The sequence below is a fragment of the Rhinoraja longicauda genome, chromosome 25 (assembly GCF_053455715.1).
Source record: "Rhinoraja longicauda isolate Sanriku21f chromosome 25, sRhiLon1.1, whole genome shotgun sequence".
In the NCBI taxonomy this organism is placed as follows: Eukaryota; Metazoa; Chordata; class Chondrichthyes; order Rajiformes; family Arhynchobatidae; genus Rhinoraja; species Rhinoraja longicauda.
In genome coordinates this window covers 10755034-10768310 of record NC_135977.1, presented here as the reverse complement: position 1 = coordinate 10768310, position 13277 = coordinate 10755034, and the positions used below count along the sequence as shown (strand labels likewise).

Below are 13277 nucleotides of genomic sequence, written 5' to 3'. Positions count from 1 at the left end.
CTCTCCTTCCCCCTCTCTCCTTCCCCCTCTCTCCTTCCCCCTCTCTCCTTCCCCCCTCTCTCCTTCCCCCTCTCTCCTTCCCCCTCTCTCCTTCCCCCTCTCTCCTTCCCCTCTCTCCTTCCCCCTCTCTCCTTCCCCCTCTCTCCTTCCCCCTCTCTCCTTCCCCCTCTCTCCTTCCCCCTCTCTCCTTCCCCCTCTCTCCTTCCCCCTCTCTCCTTCCCCCTCTCTCCTTCCCCCCTCTCTCCTTCCCCCTCTCTCCTTCCCCTCTCTCCTTCCCCCTCTCTCCTTCCCCCTCTCTCCTTCCCCCTCTCTCCTTCCCCCTCTCTCCTTCCCCCTCTCTCCTTCCCCCTCTCTCCTTCCCCCTCTCTCCTTCCCCCTCTCTCCTTCCCCCTCTCTCCTTCCCCCTCTCTCCTTCCCCTCTCTCCTTCCCCCTCTCTCCTTCCCCCTCTCTCCTTCCCCCTCTCTCCTTCCCCCTCTCTCCTTCCCCCTCTCTCCTTCCCCCTCTCTCCTTCCCCCTCTCTCCTTCCCCCTCTCTCCTTCCCCCTCTCTCCTTCCCCCTCTCTCCTTCCCCCTCTCTCCTTCCCCCTCTCTCCTTCCTCCCCAGTATCTTGACAGATATAAAAATAAAATGTCCATAAATAGGATCGGTGACACAGCGGTAGAGTTGCTGCCTTACTGCGCTGGAGACCCGGGTTCGATCCCGACTAGTGGTTTGTACGTTCGCCCCGTGACCGAGTGGGGTTTTCTCTGAGATCGTCGGTTTCCTCCCACACTCCAAAGACGTCCAGGTTTGTACGTTACTTGGCTTGGCGTAGGTGCAGACTGTCTCCAGTGTGTTGGAGCTTGGGAGGAAACCGACGATCTCGGAGAAAAACCCACGAAGGGAGACATAGGTCAGCCATGATTGAATGGCGGAGTAGACTTGATGGGCCGAATGGCCTAATTCTCCTATCACTTACGACCTTTAGTTTAGTTTAGCTTATTGTCACATGAACCGAGGTACGTCAAAAAGCTTTTGTTGCGCGCTAACTAACCAGCCGGCGGACAAACAGCACATGATTACAGTCGAGCCATTAGCAGCACACGGATACATGGTGAGGGAATAATGTTTAGTGCAAGGTAGAGCCAGTAAAGTCCGATGAAAGAAAGACTGATAGTTGTTCAATGGACCACTGTCCAGAACGGCCGACCCAGTGGTGTAAACCATGGCGACTGTTTGCTCCTTCCGCAGATGACTCTGGCGACGAGGAGCCGACCTCGCAGTCCGACAAGAGTGAGCTGTACACCACCCTGCGGACGCTGGCCAGCAAGCTCCACGACCTGAGCCAGTGCAACGACCATGATCGCCAAGCACGGAGCCGCCCTGCAGCGGTCCCCTCAGCGAGCTCGAGACCCTGAAGCTGCCGGCCGAGAGCGGAGAGAAGATCAAAGCGGTCAGCGAGCGCGCCACCCTCTTCCGCATCACGTCCAATGCTATGATCAATGTAAGTGGAAGCATTGCTCACCCCGGCTGCCGTTTAACACTGCGTCCCAATTAGTACGCCTCTCGTCACTAAACAGTTGCACATTTGTGCCCCCCCTCTCATTTCCTCCCCATTCTCCTCCCCCTCTCCTTCCCCCCTCTCCTCCCCCCCCCTCTCTCCCCCCTCTCCTCCCCCCTCTCCTCCCCCCTCTCCTCCCCCCTCTCCTCCCCCCTCTCCTCCCCCCCTCTCCTCCCCCTCTCCCCTCCCCCCCTCCCCCCCTCTCCTCTACACCCCCTCTCCTCTACCCCCCTCTCCTCCCCCCTCCTTCCCCCCCTCTCCTTCCCCCCTCTCCTTCCCCCCCTCTCCTTCCCCCCTCTCCTTCCCCCCTCGCCTTCCCCCCTCTCCTTCCCCCCCTCCTTCCTTCCCCCCTCTCCTCCCCCCTCTCCTTCCCCCCTCTCCTTCCCCCCTCTCCTTCCCCCCCCCTCTCCTTCCCCCCTCTCCTTCCCCCCTCTCCTTCCCCCTCTCCTTCCCCCCTCTCCTTCCCCCCCTCTCCTTCCCCCCTCTCCTTCCCCCCCTCTCCTTCCCCCCCTCTCCTTCCCCCCCTCTCCTTCCCCCCCTCTCCTTCCCCCCTCTCCTTCCCCCCTCTCCTTCCCCCCTCTCCCTTCCCCCCCTCTCCTTCCCCCCCTCTCCTTCCCCCCCTCTCCTTCCCCCCTCTCCCCCCCCTCTCCTTCCCCCCCTCTCCTTCCCCCCCTCTCCTTCCCCCCCTCTCCTTCCCCCCCTCTCCTTCCCCCCCTCTCCTTCCCCCCCTCTCCTTCCCCCCTCTCCTTCCCCCCCTCTCCTTCCCCCCCTCTCCTTCCCCCCCTCTCCTTCCCCCCCTCTCCTTCCCCCCTCTCCTTCCCCCCCTCTCCTTCCCCCCCTCTCCTTCCCCCCCTCTCCTTCCCCCCCTCTCCTTCCCCCCCCTCTCCTTCCCCCCCCTCTCTTTCCCCCTCTCTTTCCCCCTCTCTTTCCCCCTCTCTTTCCCCCTCTCTTTCCCCCTCTCTTTCCCCCTCTCTTTCCCCCCTCTCTTTCCCCCTCTCTTTCCCCTCTCTTTCCCCCTCTCTTTCCCCCTCTCTTTCCCCCTCTCTTTCCCCCCTCTCTTTCCCCCTCTCTTTCCCCCTCTCTTTCCCCCTCTCTTTCCCCTCTCTTTCCCCTCTCTTTCCCCCTCTTCCCCTCTCTTCCCCCTCTCTTTCCCCCTCTCTTTCCCCCTCTCTTTCCCCTCTCTTCCCCTCTCTTTCCCCTCTCTTCCCCTCTCTTTCCCCCTCTCTTTCCCCCTCTCTTCCCCCTCTCTTTCCCCCTCTCTTTCCCCCCTCTTCCCCTCTCTTTCCCCCTCTCTTTCCCCCTCTCTTTCCCCTCTCTTTCCCCCTCTCTTTCCCCCTCTCTTTCCCCCTCTCTTTCCCCTCTCTTTCCCCCTCTCTTTCCCCCCTCTTTCCCCCTCTCTTTCCCCCTCTCTTTCCCCCTCTCTTTCCCCCTCTCTTTCCCCTCTCTTTCCCCTCTCTTTCCCCCTCTCTTTCCCCCTCTCTTTCCCCTCTCTTTCCTCCCTCTCTTCCCCCTCTCTTTCCCCCTCTCTTTCCCCTCTCTTTCCCCCTCTCTTTCCCCTCTCTTTCCCCCTCTCTTTCCCCCCTCTCTTTCCCCTCTCTTTCCCCCTCTCTTTCCCCCTCTCTTCCCCCTCTCTTTCCCCCTCTCTTTCCCCCTCTCTTTCCCCCTCTCTTTCCCCCTCTCTTTCCCCCTCTCTTTCCCCCTCTCTTTCCCCTCTCTTCCCCCTCTCTTTCCCCCTCTCTTTCCCCCTCTTCCCCCTCTCTTTCCCCCTCTCTTTCCCCCTCTCTTTCCCCCTCTCTTTCCCCCTCTCTTTCCCCCTCTCTTTCCCCCTCTCTTTCCCCTCTCTTTCCCCCTCTCTTTCCCCCTCTCTTTCCCCCTCTCTTTCCCCCTCTCTTTCCCCCTCTCTTTCCCCCTCTCTTTCCCCTCTCTTCCCCCTCTCTTTCCCCCTCTCTTCCCCCTCTCTTCCCCCTCTCTTTCCCCTCTCTTTCCCCTCTCTTTCCCCCTCTCTTTCCCCCTCTCTTTCCCCCTCTCTTTCCCCCTCTCTTTCCCCCTCTCTTTCCCCCTCTCTTTCCCCTCTCTTTCCCCCTCTCTTTCCCCCTCTCTTTCCCCTCTCTTTCCCCCTCTCTTTCCCCCTCTCTTTCCCCCTCTCTTTCCCCCTCTCTTTCCCCCTCTCTTTCCCCCTCTCTTTCCCCTCTCTTTCCCCCCTCTCTTTCCCCCTCTCTTCTCTTCCCCCTCTCTTTCCCCCTCTCTTTCCCCCTCTCTTTCCCCCTCTCTTTCCCCCTCTCTTTCCCCCTCTCTTTCCCCCTCTCTTTCCCCCTCTCTTTCCCCCTCTCTTTCCCCCTCTCTTCCCCCTCTCTTTCCCCCTCTCTTTCCCCCTCTCTTTCCCCCTCTCTTTCCCCCTCTCTTTCCCCCTCTCTTTCCCCCTCTCTTTCCCCCTCTCTTTCCCCCTCTCTTTCCCCCTCTCTTTCCCCCTCTCTTTCCCCCTCTCTTTCCCCCTCTCTTTCCCCCTCTCTTTCCCCCTCTCTTTCCCCCTCTCTTTCCCCCTCTCTTTCCCCCTCTCTTTCCCCTCTCTTTCCCCCTCTCTTCCCCCTCTCTTCCCCCTCTCTTTCCCCCCTCTCCCCCTCTTTCCCCTCTCTTCCCCCTCTCTTTCCCCTCTCTTCCCCCTCTCTTTCCCCCTCTCTTTCCCCCTCTCTTTCCCCTCTCTTTCCCCTCTCTTTCCCCCTCTCTTCCCCCTCTTTCCCCCTCTCTTTCCCCTCTCTTTCCCCCTCTCTTTCCCCTCTTTCCCCTCTCTTCCCCCTCTCTTTCCCCCCTCTTTCCCCTCTCTTCCCCCTCTCTTTCCCCCTCTCTTTCCCCCTCTCTTTCCCCTCTCTTTCCCCCTCTCCCCTCTTTCCCCCTCTCTTTCCCCCTCTCTTTCCCCCTCTCTTCCCCCTCTTTCCCCCCCTCTCCTTCCCCCCTCTCTCCTTCCCCCCTCTCTCCTTCCCCCCTCTCTCCTTCCCCCCTCTCTCCTTCCCCCTCTCTCCTTCCCCCCTCTCTCCTTCCCCCCTCCTCCTCTCCTTCCCCCCTCTCTCCTTCCCCCCTCTCTCCTTCCCCCCTCTCTCCTTCCCCCCTCTCTCCTTCCCCCCTCTCTCCTTCCCCCCTCTCTCCTTCCCCCCTCTCTCCTTCCCCCCTCTCTCCTTCCCCCCTCTCTCCTTCCCCCCTCTCTCCTTCCCCCCTCTCTCCTTCCCCCCCTCTCTCCTTCCCCCCCTCTCTCCTTCCCCCCTCTCTCCTTCCCCCCTCTCTCCTTCCCCCCTCTCTCCTTCCCCCCCTCTCTCCTTCCCCCCTCTCTCCTTCCCCCCTCTCTCCTTCCCCCCTCTCTCCTTCCCCCCTCTCTCCTTCCCCCCTCTCTCCTTCCCCCCTCTCTCCTTCCCCCCTCTCTCCTTCCCCCCTCTCTCCTTCCCCCCTCTCTCCTTCCCCCCTCTCTCCTTCCCCCCTCTCTCCTTCCCCCCTCTCTCCTTCCCCCCCTCTCTCCTTCCCCCCTCTCTCCTTACCCCTCTCTCCTTACCCCGCTCTCAATCTCCTTCCCTCCCACCTCCCCTTCCTCTCCCCCACTCTCACCTCTCACACTCTCCCTCTCACACTTTCCTAATAAAAGGGTTATAAATGCATCACTGTTTCAAGATCATAAAGGTAATGAATTTGTAAGACACTGAGTTAACCTTATATGTCATGAGTACCGAGGTATAGTGAAAAGCTTTTGTGTGCTGACCAGTCAGGGGAAAGACAATACATGATCCCAATAGGAAAGAACTGCAGATGCTGATTTATACCGAAGATGGCCACAAAATGGTGGAGTAACTCAGCTGAATACTTGCGCTCAGTCCGCCTTTGCCCACGCGATCTCCCGGTTACTAAAGATTTTAACTTCCCGTTCCCAGCCAGGCCTTTCCATCCTAGGCCCCCTCCACTGTCAGAGTGGGACAAAACGCAAATTGGAGGAACAGCACCTCGTATATCGCTTGGGCAGCTAATTGAATGGCGGAGTAGACTCGATGGGGTGAATGGCCTCATTCTGCTCCTGTGTCGAATGGTCCATTTTGTGCCAAAGATCTCCAGTTTCCCTGGGCAACAGGCCCAGTAAAACAGAGCTACATGGACATCTGTTTGCATAGACCCCTTGAAAAAATGATTTTAAGCTCCCAACCTCATTAATGTACTTCTCTCTGTGATGTAAGTGCCTTAGAATTAATTGTCCGTCGTTCAGGGGTTTGATGGGCATGCTTGATCGAGCGAGGGAGGTTTAATGATGGCATGCAGTAGATGGGTATCCAGTTCTACTGGTTCTGTGAAGTGGAACTGTTTTGCAGATAGTTTTGTGTTCTCTGTATTAGAGTCATGTTGTTAATCCCTCCAGCAACTTGCCTGCCTCAAAATAACCATGTACGTGCAAACGCTCACACCACAGAGGCATGAGAGATGTCTTCATGCAGGACAAGCTGTTTCAATATGTTTAGCAGCGCGGTGGCGCAGCGGTAGAGTGGCTGCCTTGCAGCGCCAGAGACATGGGTTCGATCCTGACCACGGGTGCCGTCTCCAGCTGAGTTCTCCCCGTGACCGCGTTGGATTTTCCCGGGTGCTCCGGCTTCCTCCCACACTCCAAGGACATGCAGTGCTTTGTAGGTTAATTGGCTTCGGTAAAGATTGTAAATTGTTCCTAGTGTGTACGGGATAGTGTTAGTGATCGCTGGTCAAGTCAAGTCAAGTCAATTTTATTTTATTTGTATAACACATTTAAAAACAACCCACGTTGACCAAAGTGCTTGTACATCAGTTCAGATACTAAGAAACGAACATACAATGGCACACAAACATAGCAGCACATACATAAACAGTTCACAGCGCCCCCTCAGAGGGCCTCAAACGCTAGGTCGGCGCGGACTCGGTGGGCTGAAGGGCCTGTTCCGGTGCTGTATCTCTAAACTAAACTAAACTAGGAGAATCTGTTTTCTTTTTGCCGGTTTATTTTTCACTCCGGGGCTAATTCCTACATGTTCCCCACAGCAACATAACAGATCTGGGGGTGTAGGTCAGATTGGCAGCACGTTAACACAACGTAGCTTTATGGAGGCGTATCTGATCATTGACACTGTGCATGCGTGTTGTTACCACAGAAACTTTATACAATCGATTAAAATAGACTTCAAAACCATTTTTAGGTGCTGTGCTCTCACTATTGATAGCGTCTTCGCCCCTAAATGAGCGCATTGAAGCTGTTTGCTTTCGATCTTCAGCTAACAGATGGTTGGTGATGAGTAATAGGAGCTTTGATTTCCAGCTCGGCACGTTCCTTCTTTCTGCATTAATTCAGCTGCAGCTGAGGTTTAATGTTTGGTTTTGAGATACAGCGCGGAAACAGGCCTTTCGGCCCACCGCGTCCGTACCGACCAGCGATGACCCTGCACATTAACACTGTCCTACACACACACACTAGGGACAATTTACATTTATACCAAGCCAATTAACCTACAAACCTGTACGTCTTTGGAGTGTGGGAGGAATCCGAAGACCTCGAAGAAAACCCACGCAGGTCACGGGGAGAACGTACAAACTCCGTACAGACAGCACCCGTAGTCAGGATTGAACCTGGGTCTCTGGCGCTGTAAGGCAGCAACTCTACCGTAACACATGGTTGCTTGTGAATTGAAGAGGTGAGGGAGACATTCCTGATCTCAGGAATGATTGGGTTAATGTAAGATGAGCGTTTGACGACCTGTGTTCGCTGGAGTTTGGACAGCCGTGCTGTCACTGGTCTGCAAAAATAACTGTGGTATTGCAGCCACCGACAGCTGGGATTCAGGCTACAACTCTGGGCCTGCCAGTGGCTGCAATGGAGGTGCAATTAGATAGCTGAACCTCAAACCAGTGTGCAGCTAAATAGTCACCATCGGAAAAGTAGGGTGTTGCTGTATTGCAAGGAATATTTTGCTTGGGCAACAGCACCTCCTATTTCACTTGTAGGAAAATAACTGCAGATGCTGGTTCAAATCGAAGATAGACACAAAATGCTGGAGTAACTCAGCGGGTCAGGCAGCATCTTAGGAGAGAAGGGTCTCGACCCAAAGCGGCACCCATTCCTTCTCTCCTGAGATGCTGCCTGGCCCGCTGAGTTACTCCAGCGTTTTGTGTCCACCTCCTGTTTCACTTGTGCAGCTCTCAACCCGAGCGGTACGAACATTGGTTTCTTTAATTGCTAGTAACTCTTGCATCAAGTAACATATGCAGTTGGCAGCAACACTTCACAGACCCCTAGGCACAATGTCGGTTAAGAAAGAGCAATGGGATGGATGCTTTTGTGAGTGTTCTACTGATATGTACTCAGAGTACAGAGACTCAGATTACACGGGTCTGTTCGAACGGGAAAGTGAGTTTCTACATTCCAACAAGAACGCCCAAAACCAACAGGCCAGGCCATCGCACACAGACTCTCCAACCACCACCACAATAGGAAACCGAAGGAGAAACGGTGCAAGTGGCAATGTTCAGCCATTCACTGCTGAACTCGTGCCGAAGGTTCGGGAGATTGACACCCCTTCATCCCTCCCAAGCCCACCATAAAATAAGGTGGCAAACTGCTAACGTTTGTGAGTGTGACTGAACCATCCTACCACAACCAGAGAGCAGTGCTGAACTACTATGTAGTAGTTGGTGACTCTCGGACGATCCGTGATCAGACTTTGTTGGCTTTACCTTGCAGCAGAAGTTATTCCCTTATCATGTAGGAAAATAACTGCTGATGCTGGTACAAATCGAAGGTATTTATTCACAAAATGCTGGAGTAACTCAGCAGGTCAGGCAGCATCTCGGAGAGAGAGGGAATGGGGGACGTTTCGGGTCGGGACCCTTCTTCAGACTGAAGAAGGGTCTCGACCCGAAACGTCACCCATTCCCTCTCTCCGAGATGCTGCCTGACCTGCTGAGTTACTCCAGCATTTTGTGATTCCCTTTTCATGTATCTATGCGCTGTAAATGGTTCCATTGTAATCACGTCTTGTCTTTCCGCTGACTGGATAGCATGCAACAAAAGCTTTTCACTGTACCTCGGTACACGTGACAATAAACTAAACTGGACGTTTGTGAGTGCGGACAGGTCAAGGTGTGTGGCTGACTGGGTAGCTGCCTTACAGGTGAGGCCCGGGGCAAGTTTGTGTGTGTGTGTGTGGCTGACTGGGTACCTGCCTTACAGGTGAGGCCCGGGGCAAGTTTGTGTGTGTGTGTGTGTGTGTGACCGACTGGGTACCTGCCTTACAGGTGAGGCCCGGGGCAAGTTTGTGTGTGTGTGTGTGGCTGACTGGGTAGCTGCCTTACAGGTGAGGCCCGGGGCAAGTTTGTGTGTGTGTGTGTGACCGACTGGGTACCTGCCTTACAGGTGAGGCCCGGGGCAAGTTTGTGTGTGTGTGTGTGTGTGTGTGGCTGACTGGGTACCTGCCTTACAGGTGAGGCCCGGGGCAAGTTTGTGTGTGTGTGTGTGTGTGACCGACTGGGTACCTGCCTTACAGGTGAGGCCCGGGGCAAGTTTGCGTTATGTGTGTGTACCCCTGGTGTCAGCATCTCTTGAGAAAACACATGGTTGCTTGTGAATTGAATTGTGAACTCGCTGGAATTTAGAAGACTGAGGGGGGATCTTATAGAAACATATAAAATTCTTAAGGGGTTGGAGAGGCTAGATGCGGGAAGATTGTTCCCGATGTTGGGGGAGTCCAGAACCAGGGGTCACAGCTTAAGGATAAGGGGGAAGTCTTTTAGGACCGAGATGAGAAAACATTTCTTCACACAGAGAGTGGTGAGTCTGTGGAATTCTCTGCCACAGAAGGTCGTTGAGGCCAGTTCATTGGCTATATTTAAGAGGGAGTTAGATGTGGCCCTTTTTGCTAAAGGGATCAGGGGGGTATGGAGAGAAGGCAGGTACAGGCTACTGAGCTGAATGATCAGCCATGATCATATTGAATGGCGGTGCAGGCTCGAAGGGCCGAATGGCCTACTCCTGCACCTATTTTCTATGTTTCTACGTTTCTAAGAGGTGAGGGAGACATTCCTGATCTCCGGAATGATTGGGTTAACGTAAGATGAGCGTTTGACAGCCTGTGCTCGCTGGAGTTTGGAAGGCTGAGGGGGGGACCTCATTGAAACTTACCCAATAGTGAAAGGCCTGGATAGAGTGGATGCGGAGAGGATGTTTCCACTAGTGGGAGAGTTTAGGACCAGAGGCCATAGCCTCAGAATAAAAGGGCATACCTTTAGAAAGGAACTGAGGAGGAATTTATTTAGTCAGAGGGTGGTGAATGTGTGGAATTCATTGCCACAGATGGATATTTTAAAGACGGAGATTGACAGATTCTTGATTAGTACGAGTGTCAGGGGTTATGGGGAGAAGGCAGGAGAATGGGGTTGAGAAGGAAAGAGAGATCAGCTATGATTGAATGGCGGAATGGACTTGATGGGCCGAATGGCCTAATTCTGCTCCTGGAACTTATGAACATGACATTTCAGAAAATACATTAAAATCAGCTGGAGCATTAAAGCAGATTTTGTTTTTAAAGATTAGGGTTGGAAGAATGCCATATTTTCTGGGTGTTCTGGGCATGAATTAACCGTCATTAGACCACAGCTTTGCTGAGGATGGTCACATTTAGAAACTATTCATTCAATGTTATCTCCGTTCAGTAATAGTCATTTCACTGCACACTGGATAGTCCAGGGCACGATTTGCTGCTTGTAACTAGGTGACAAAGAACAGATTTGATAAGGGGATCTGAAACGCTTGACAGGTTGAAAATCAACTTTAATGAGCACGGCACCAGCTTTCCATCCGGCAGGCACTTTGGACACTAATGAGCATTACTGGTGGTGTCCGGGTAACTCAGTCTCAGCGGTGAAGCCACTGTTTCCATTGCCTTGGAAACGGCTCCCCTCCCGTGAGAATCGGAGCTGCTCTGCCCTATCACCCCCTGACACAGTGGCGCAGCGGTAGAGTTGCTGCCTTACAATAGACAATAGGTGCAGGAGGAGGCTATTCGGCCCTTCGAGCCAGCACCGCCATTCAATGTGATCATGGCTGATCATTCTCAATCAGTACCCCGTTCCTGCCTTCTCCCCATACCCCCTGACTCCGCTATCCTTAAGAGCTCTATCCAGCTCTCTCTCGAATGCATTCAGAGAATCGGCCTCCACTGCCTTCTGAGGCGGAGAATTCCACAGATTCACAACTCTCTGACTGAAAAAGTTTTACCTCATCTCAGCTCTAAATGGCCTACCCCTTATTCTTAAACTGTGGCCCCTGGTTCTGGACTCCCCGAACACTGGGAACATGTTTCCTGCCTCTAACGTGTCCAACCCCTTAATAATCTTATACGTTTACATCTTACAGCGCTTGCAGCGCCAGACACCCGGGTTCGGTCCCGACTACGGGTGCTGTCTGTACACAGTTTGTACGTTCTCCCCGTGACCGCGTGGGTTTACTCCGAAATCTACGGTTTCCCCCCACACTCCAAAGACGCACAGGTTTTGTAGGTTAATTGGCTCGGTATAAGTGTAAATTTCCCCGGGTGTGTGTTGGATAGTGCGGGGATCGCTGGTCGGCGCGGACCTGGCGGGCCCAAGGGCATGTTTCCGCGCTGTTTCTCTAAACCAAACTAAACTAAGACACTCCGAATGAATGAATGAATAAGTTTATTGGCCAAGTATGTGCATATACAAGAAATGTGCCTTGGTGCTCCGCTCACAAATGACAACACAAACATACAGTTAACAATTAAGAATAAAGCATAACCACATCAAAATAATAAGGACACAAGATTATTTGTGGGTGAAAATAAACCAGAGCGAAAAAGAGAGACTACAGACTTTGGTTATTGAGTAGAGCTATCACTCATGGGAAAAAAAGCTGTTTTTATGTCTGGCTGTGGCTGCTTTGACAGTCCGGAGTCGCCTTCCAGAGGGAAGTGCTCTGAGGAAAGTCAAAGGCGTAGTAAGGGCGGCAAACAGCAGCCCTGCATGGTAACATGCTCAACCACTTATTGCAAAGGATTCACTAATGCAATTTAAATGCTAGTACGCCTCCCTCTCTTGGGGCACTCTGTGAAGGCCGGTGATTGTGATGTGTTTGTACAGGGCGTCTGAAGCTCGCTGGAGGCTGTGGCACTGGAACAGCAGTGCCGTGGCTGCTGAGGAAAGCAGCAGCTGATTAAGGGCAGCAAGTTTTCTGCACGGCAACAGGATAATCACTGCAGTTATCGCCAGAGGATTCTGTCCTCCAGTCCCAGTGGGAAAGTGGAGATAAAGGTGACCTTTCCATGAGTTGGAGAGATGGAATTTGATTAGGTACAAAGGAAATGAGAACTGAGGGTTGCAGAGCTAAGAAAGAAACAGTGAAGGCATTAAAAAAATACTGTAATTTAAATACTTCCAAGTTCTGAATGCATTCAAGAGAGAGCTGGATAGAGCTCTTAAGGATAGCGGAGTCAGGGGGTATGGGGAGAAGGCAGGAACGGGGTACTGATTGAGAATGATCAGCCATGATCACATTGAATGGCGGTGCTGGCTCGAAGGGCCGAATGGCCTCCTCCTGCACCTATTGTCTATTGTCTATAGAAGCATGGAAAATAAGTGTAGGCCATTCGGCCCTTCGAGCCAGCACCACTATTCAATATGGTCATGGCTGATCATCCTAAATCAGTGCCCCCCCCCGCTATAGCTCTCTCCCCATATCCCATGATCCCTAAGAGCTCTATCTAACTCTCTCTTGAAAACATCCAGTGAATTGGCCTCCACTGCCTTCTGTGGCAGGGAATTCCACAGATTCACAACTCTCCGGGTGAAATATGTTTCCAAGCACGTAAACAAATGGTTTTCACTGTACCTGTACGGTAACAATAATACTGGATTGTGGCATTAATAAGTCAAGAGTGTATTATTGTCAGATGTCCCAGACAGAACAATGAAATTCTTACTTGCAGCAGCACAACGGAATATGTATAAATGTGACACGTAACAATAATAAACGAAACTAAACCAAAAACTTGGTTAAAACTTTCATTCACAAACAGCAGCAAATTAATCCTGTTTAATTTTCAAAACTCTGGTGTGAAATATTACTTTCTCGATTTTTAGTGCTTTATGCAGCGTTTAGATATTTTATTTTAGTTCTGGTTGTTGTACAAGTTAGGTTTTAAAACTTAGGGATGACCCTGATCATTCCCTCTCCTCCCCTCTCCCGATGGGCAGAGGATATAAAACATTGTCAAGTGCATGGTGTCAAGTTAGGAGGAGGGGGAGTTCAACGAGATCTGGGTGTCCTAGTGCATCAGTCACTGAAAGGAAGCATGCAGGTACAGCAGGCAGTGAAGAAAGCCAATGGAATGTTGGCCTTCATAACAAGAGGAGTTGAGTATAGGAGCAAAGAGGTCCTTCTACAGTTGTACCGGGCCCTGGTGAGACCGCACCTGGAGTACTGTGTGCAGTTTTGCCTCCAAATTTGAGGAAGGATATTCTTGCTATGGAGGGCGTGCAGCGTAGGTTCACTAGGTTAATTCCCGGAATGGCGGGACTGTCGTATGTTGAAAGGCTGGAGCGATTGGGCTTGTATACACTGGAATTTAGAAGGATGAGGGGGGATCTTATTGAAACATATAAGATAATTAGGGGATTGGACACATTAGAGGCAGGAAACATGTTCCCAATGTTGGGGGAGTCCAGAACAAGGGGCCA

At 52.8% G+C, this 13277-nt stretch overlaps 1 protein-coding gene across 1 annotated transcript in view; it reads left to right on the top strand.

Moving 5' to 3' along the window:
• LOC144605667 (oxysterol-binding protein 2-like) overlaps positions 1-13277 on the top strand; it is a 193201-nt gene that overhangs the window by 106628 nt on the left and 73296 nt on the right. Inside the window, 3 exon segments of the mRNA XM_078421143.1 lie at positions 1232-1338; positions 1340-1375; positions 1377-1484. Coding sequence (XP_078277269.1) covers positions 1232-1338; positions 1340-1375; positions 1377-1484 — 251 coding nt within the window.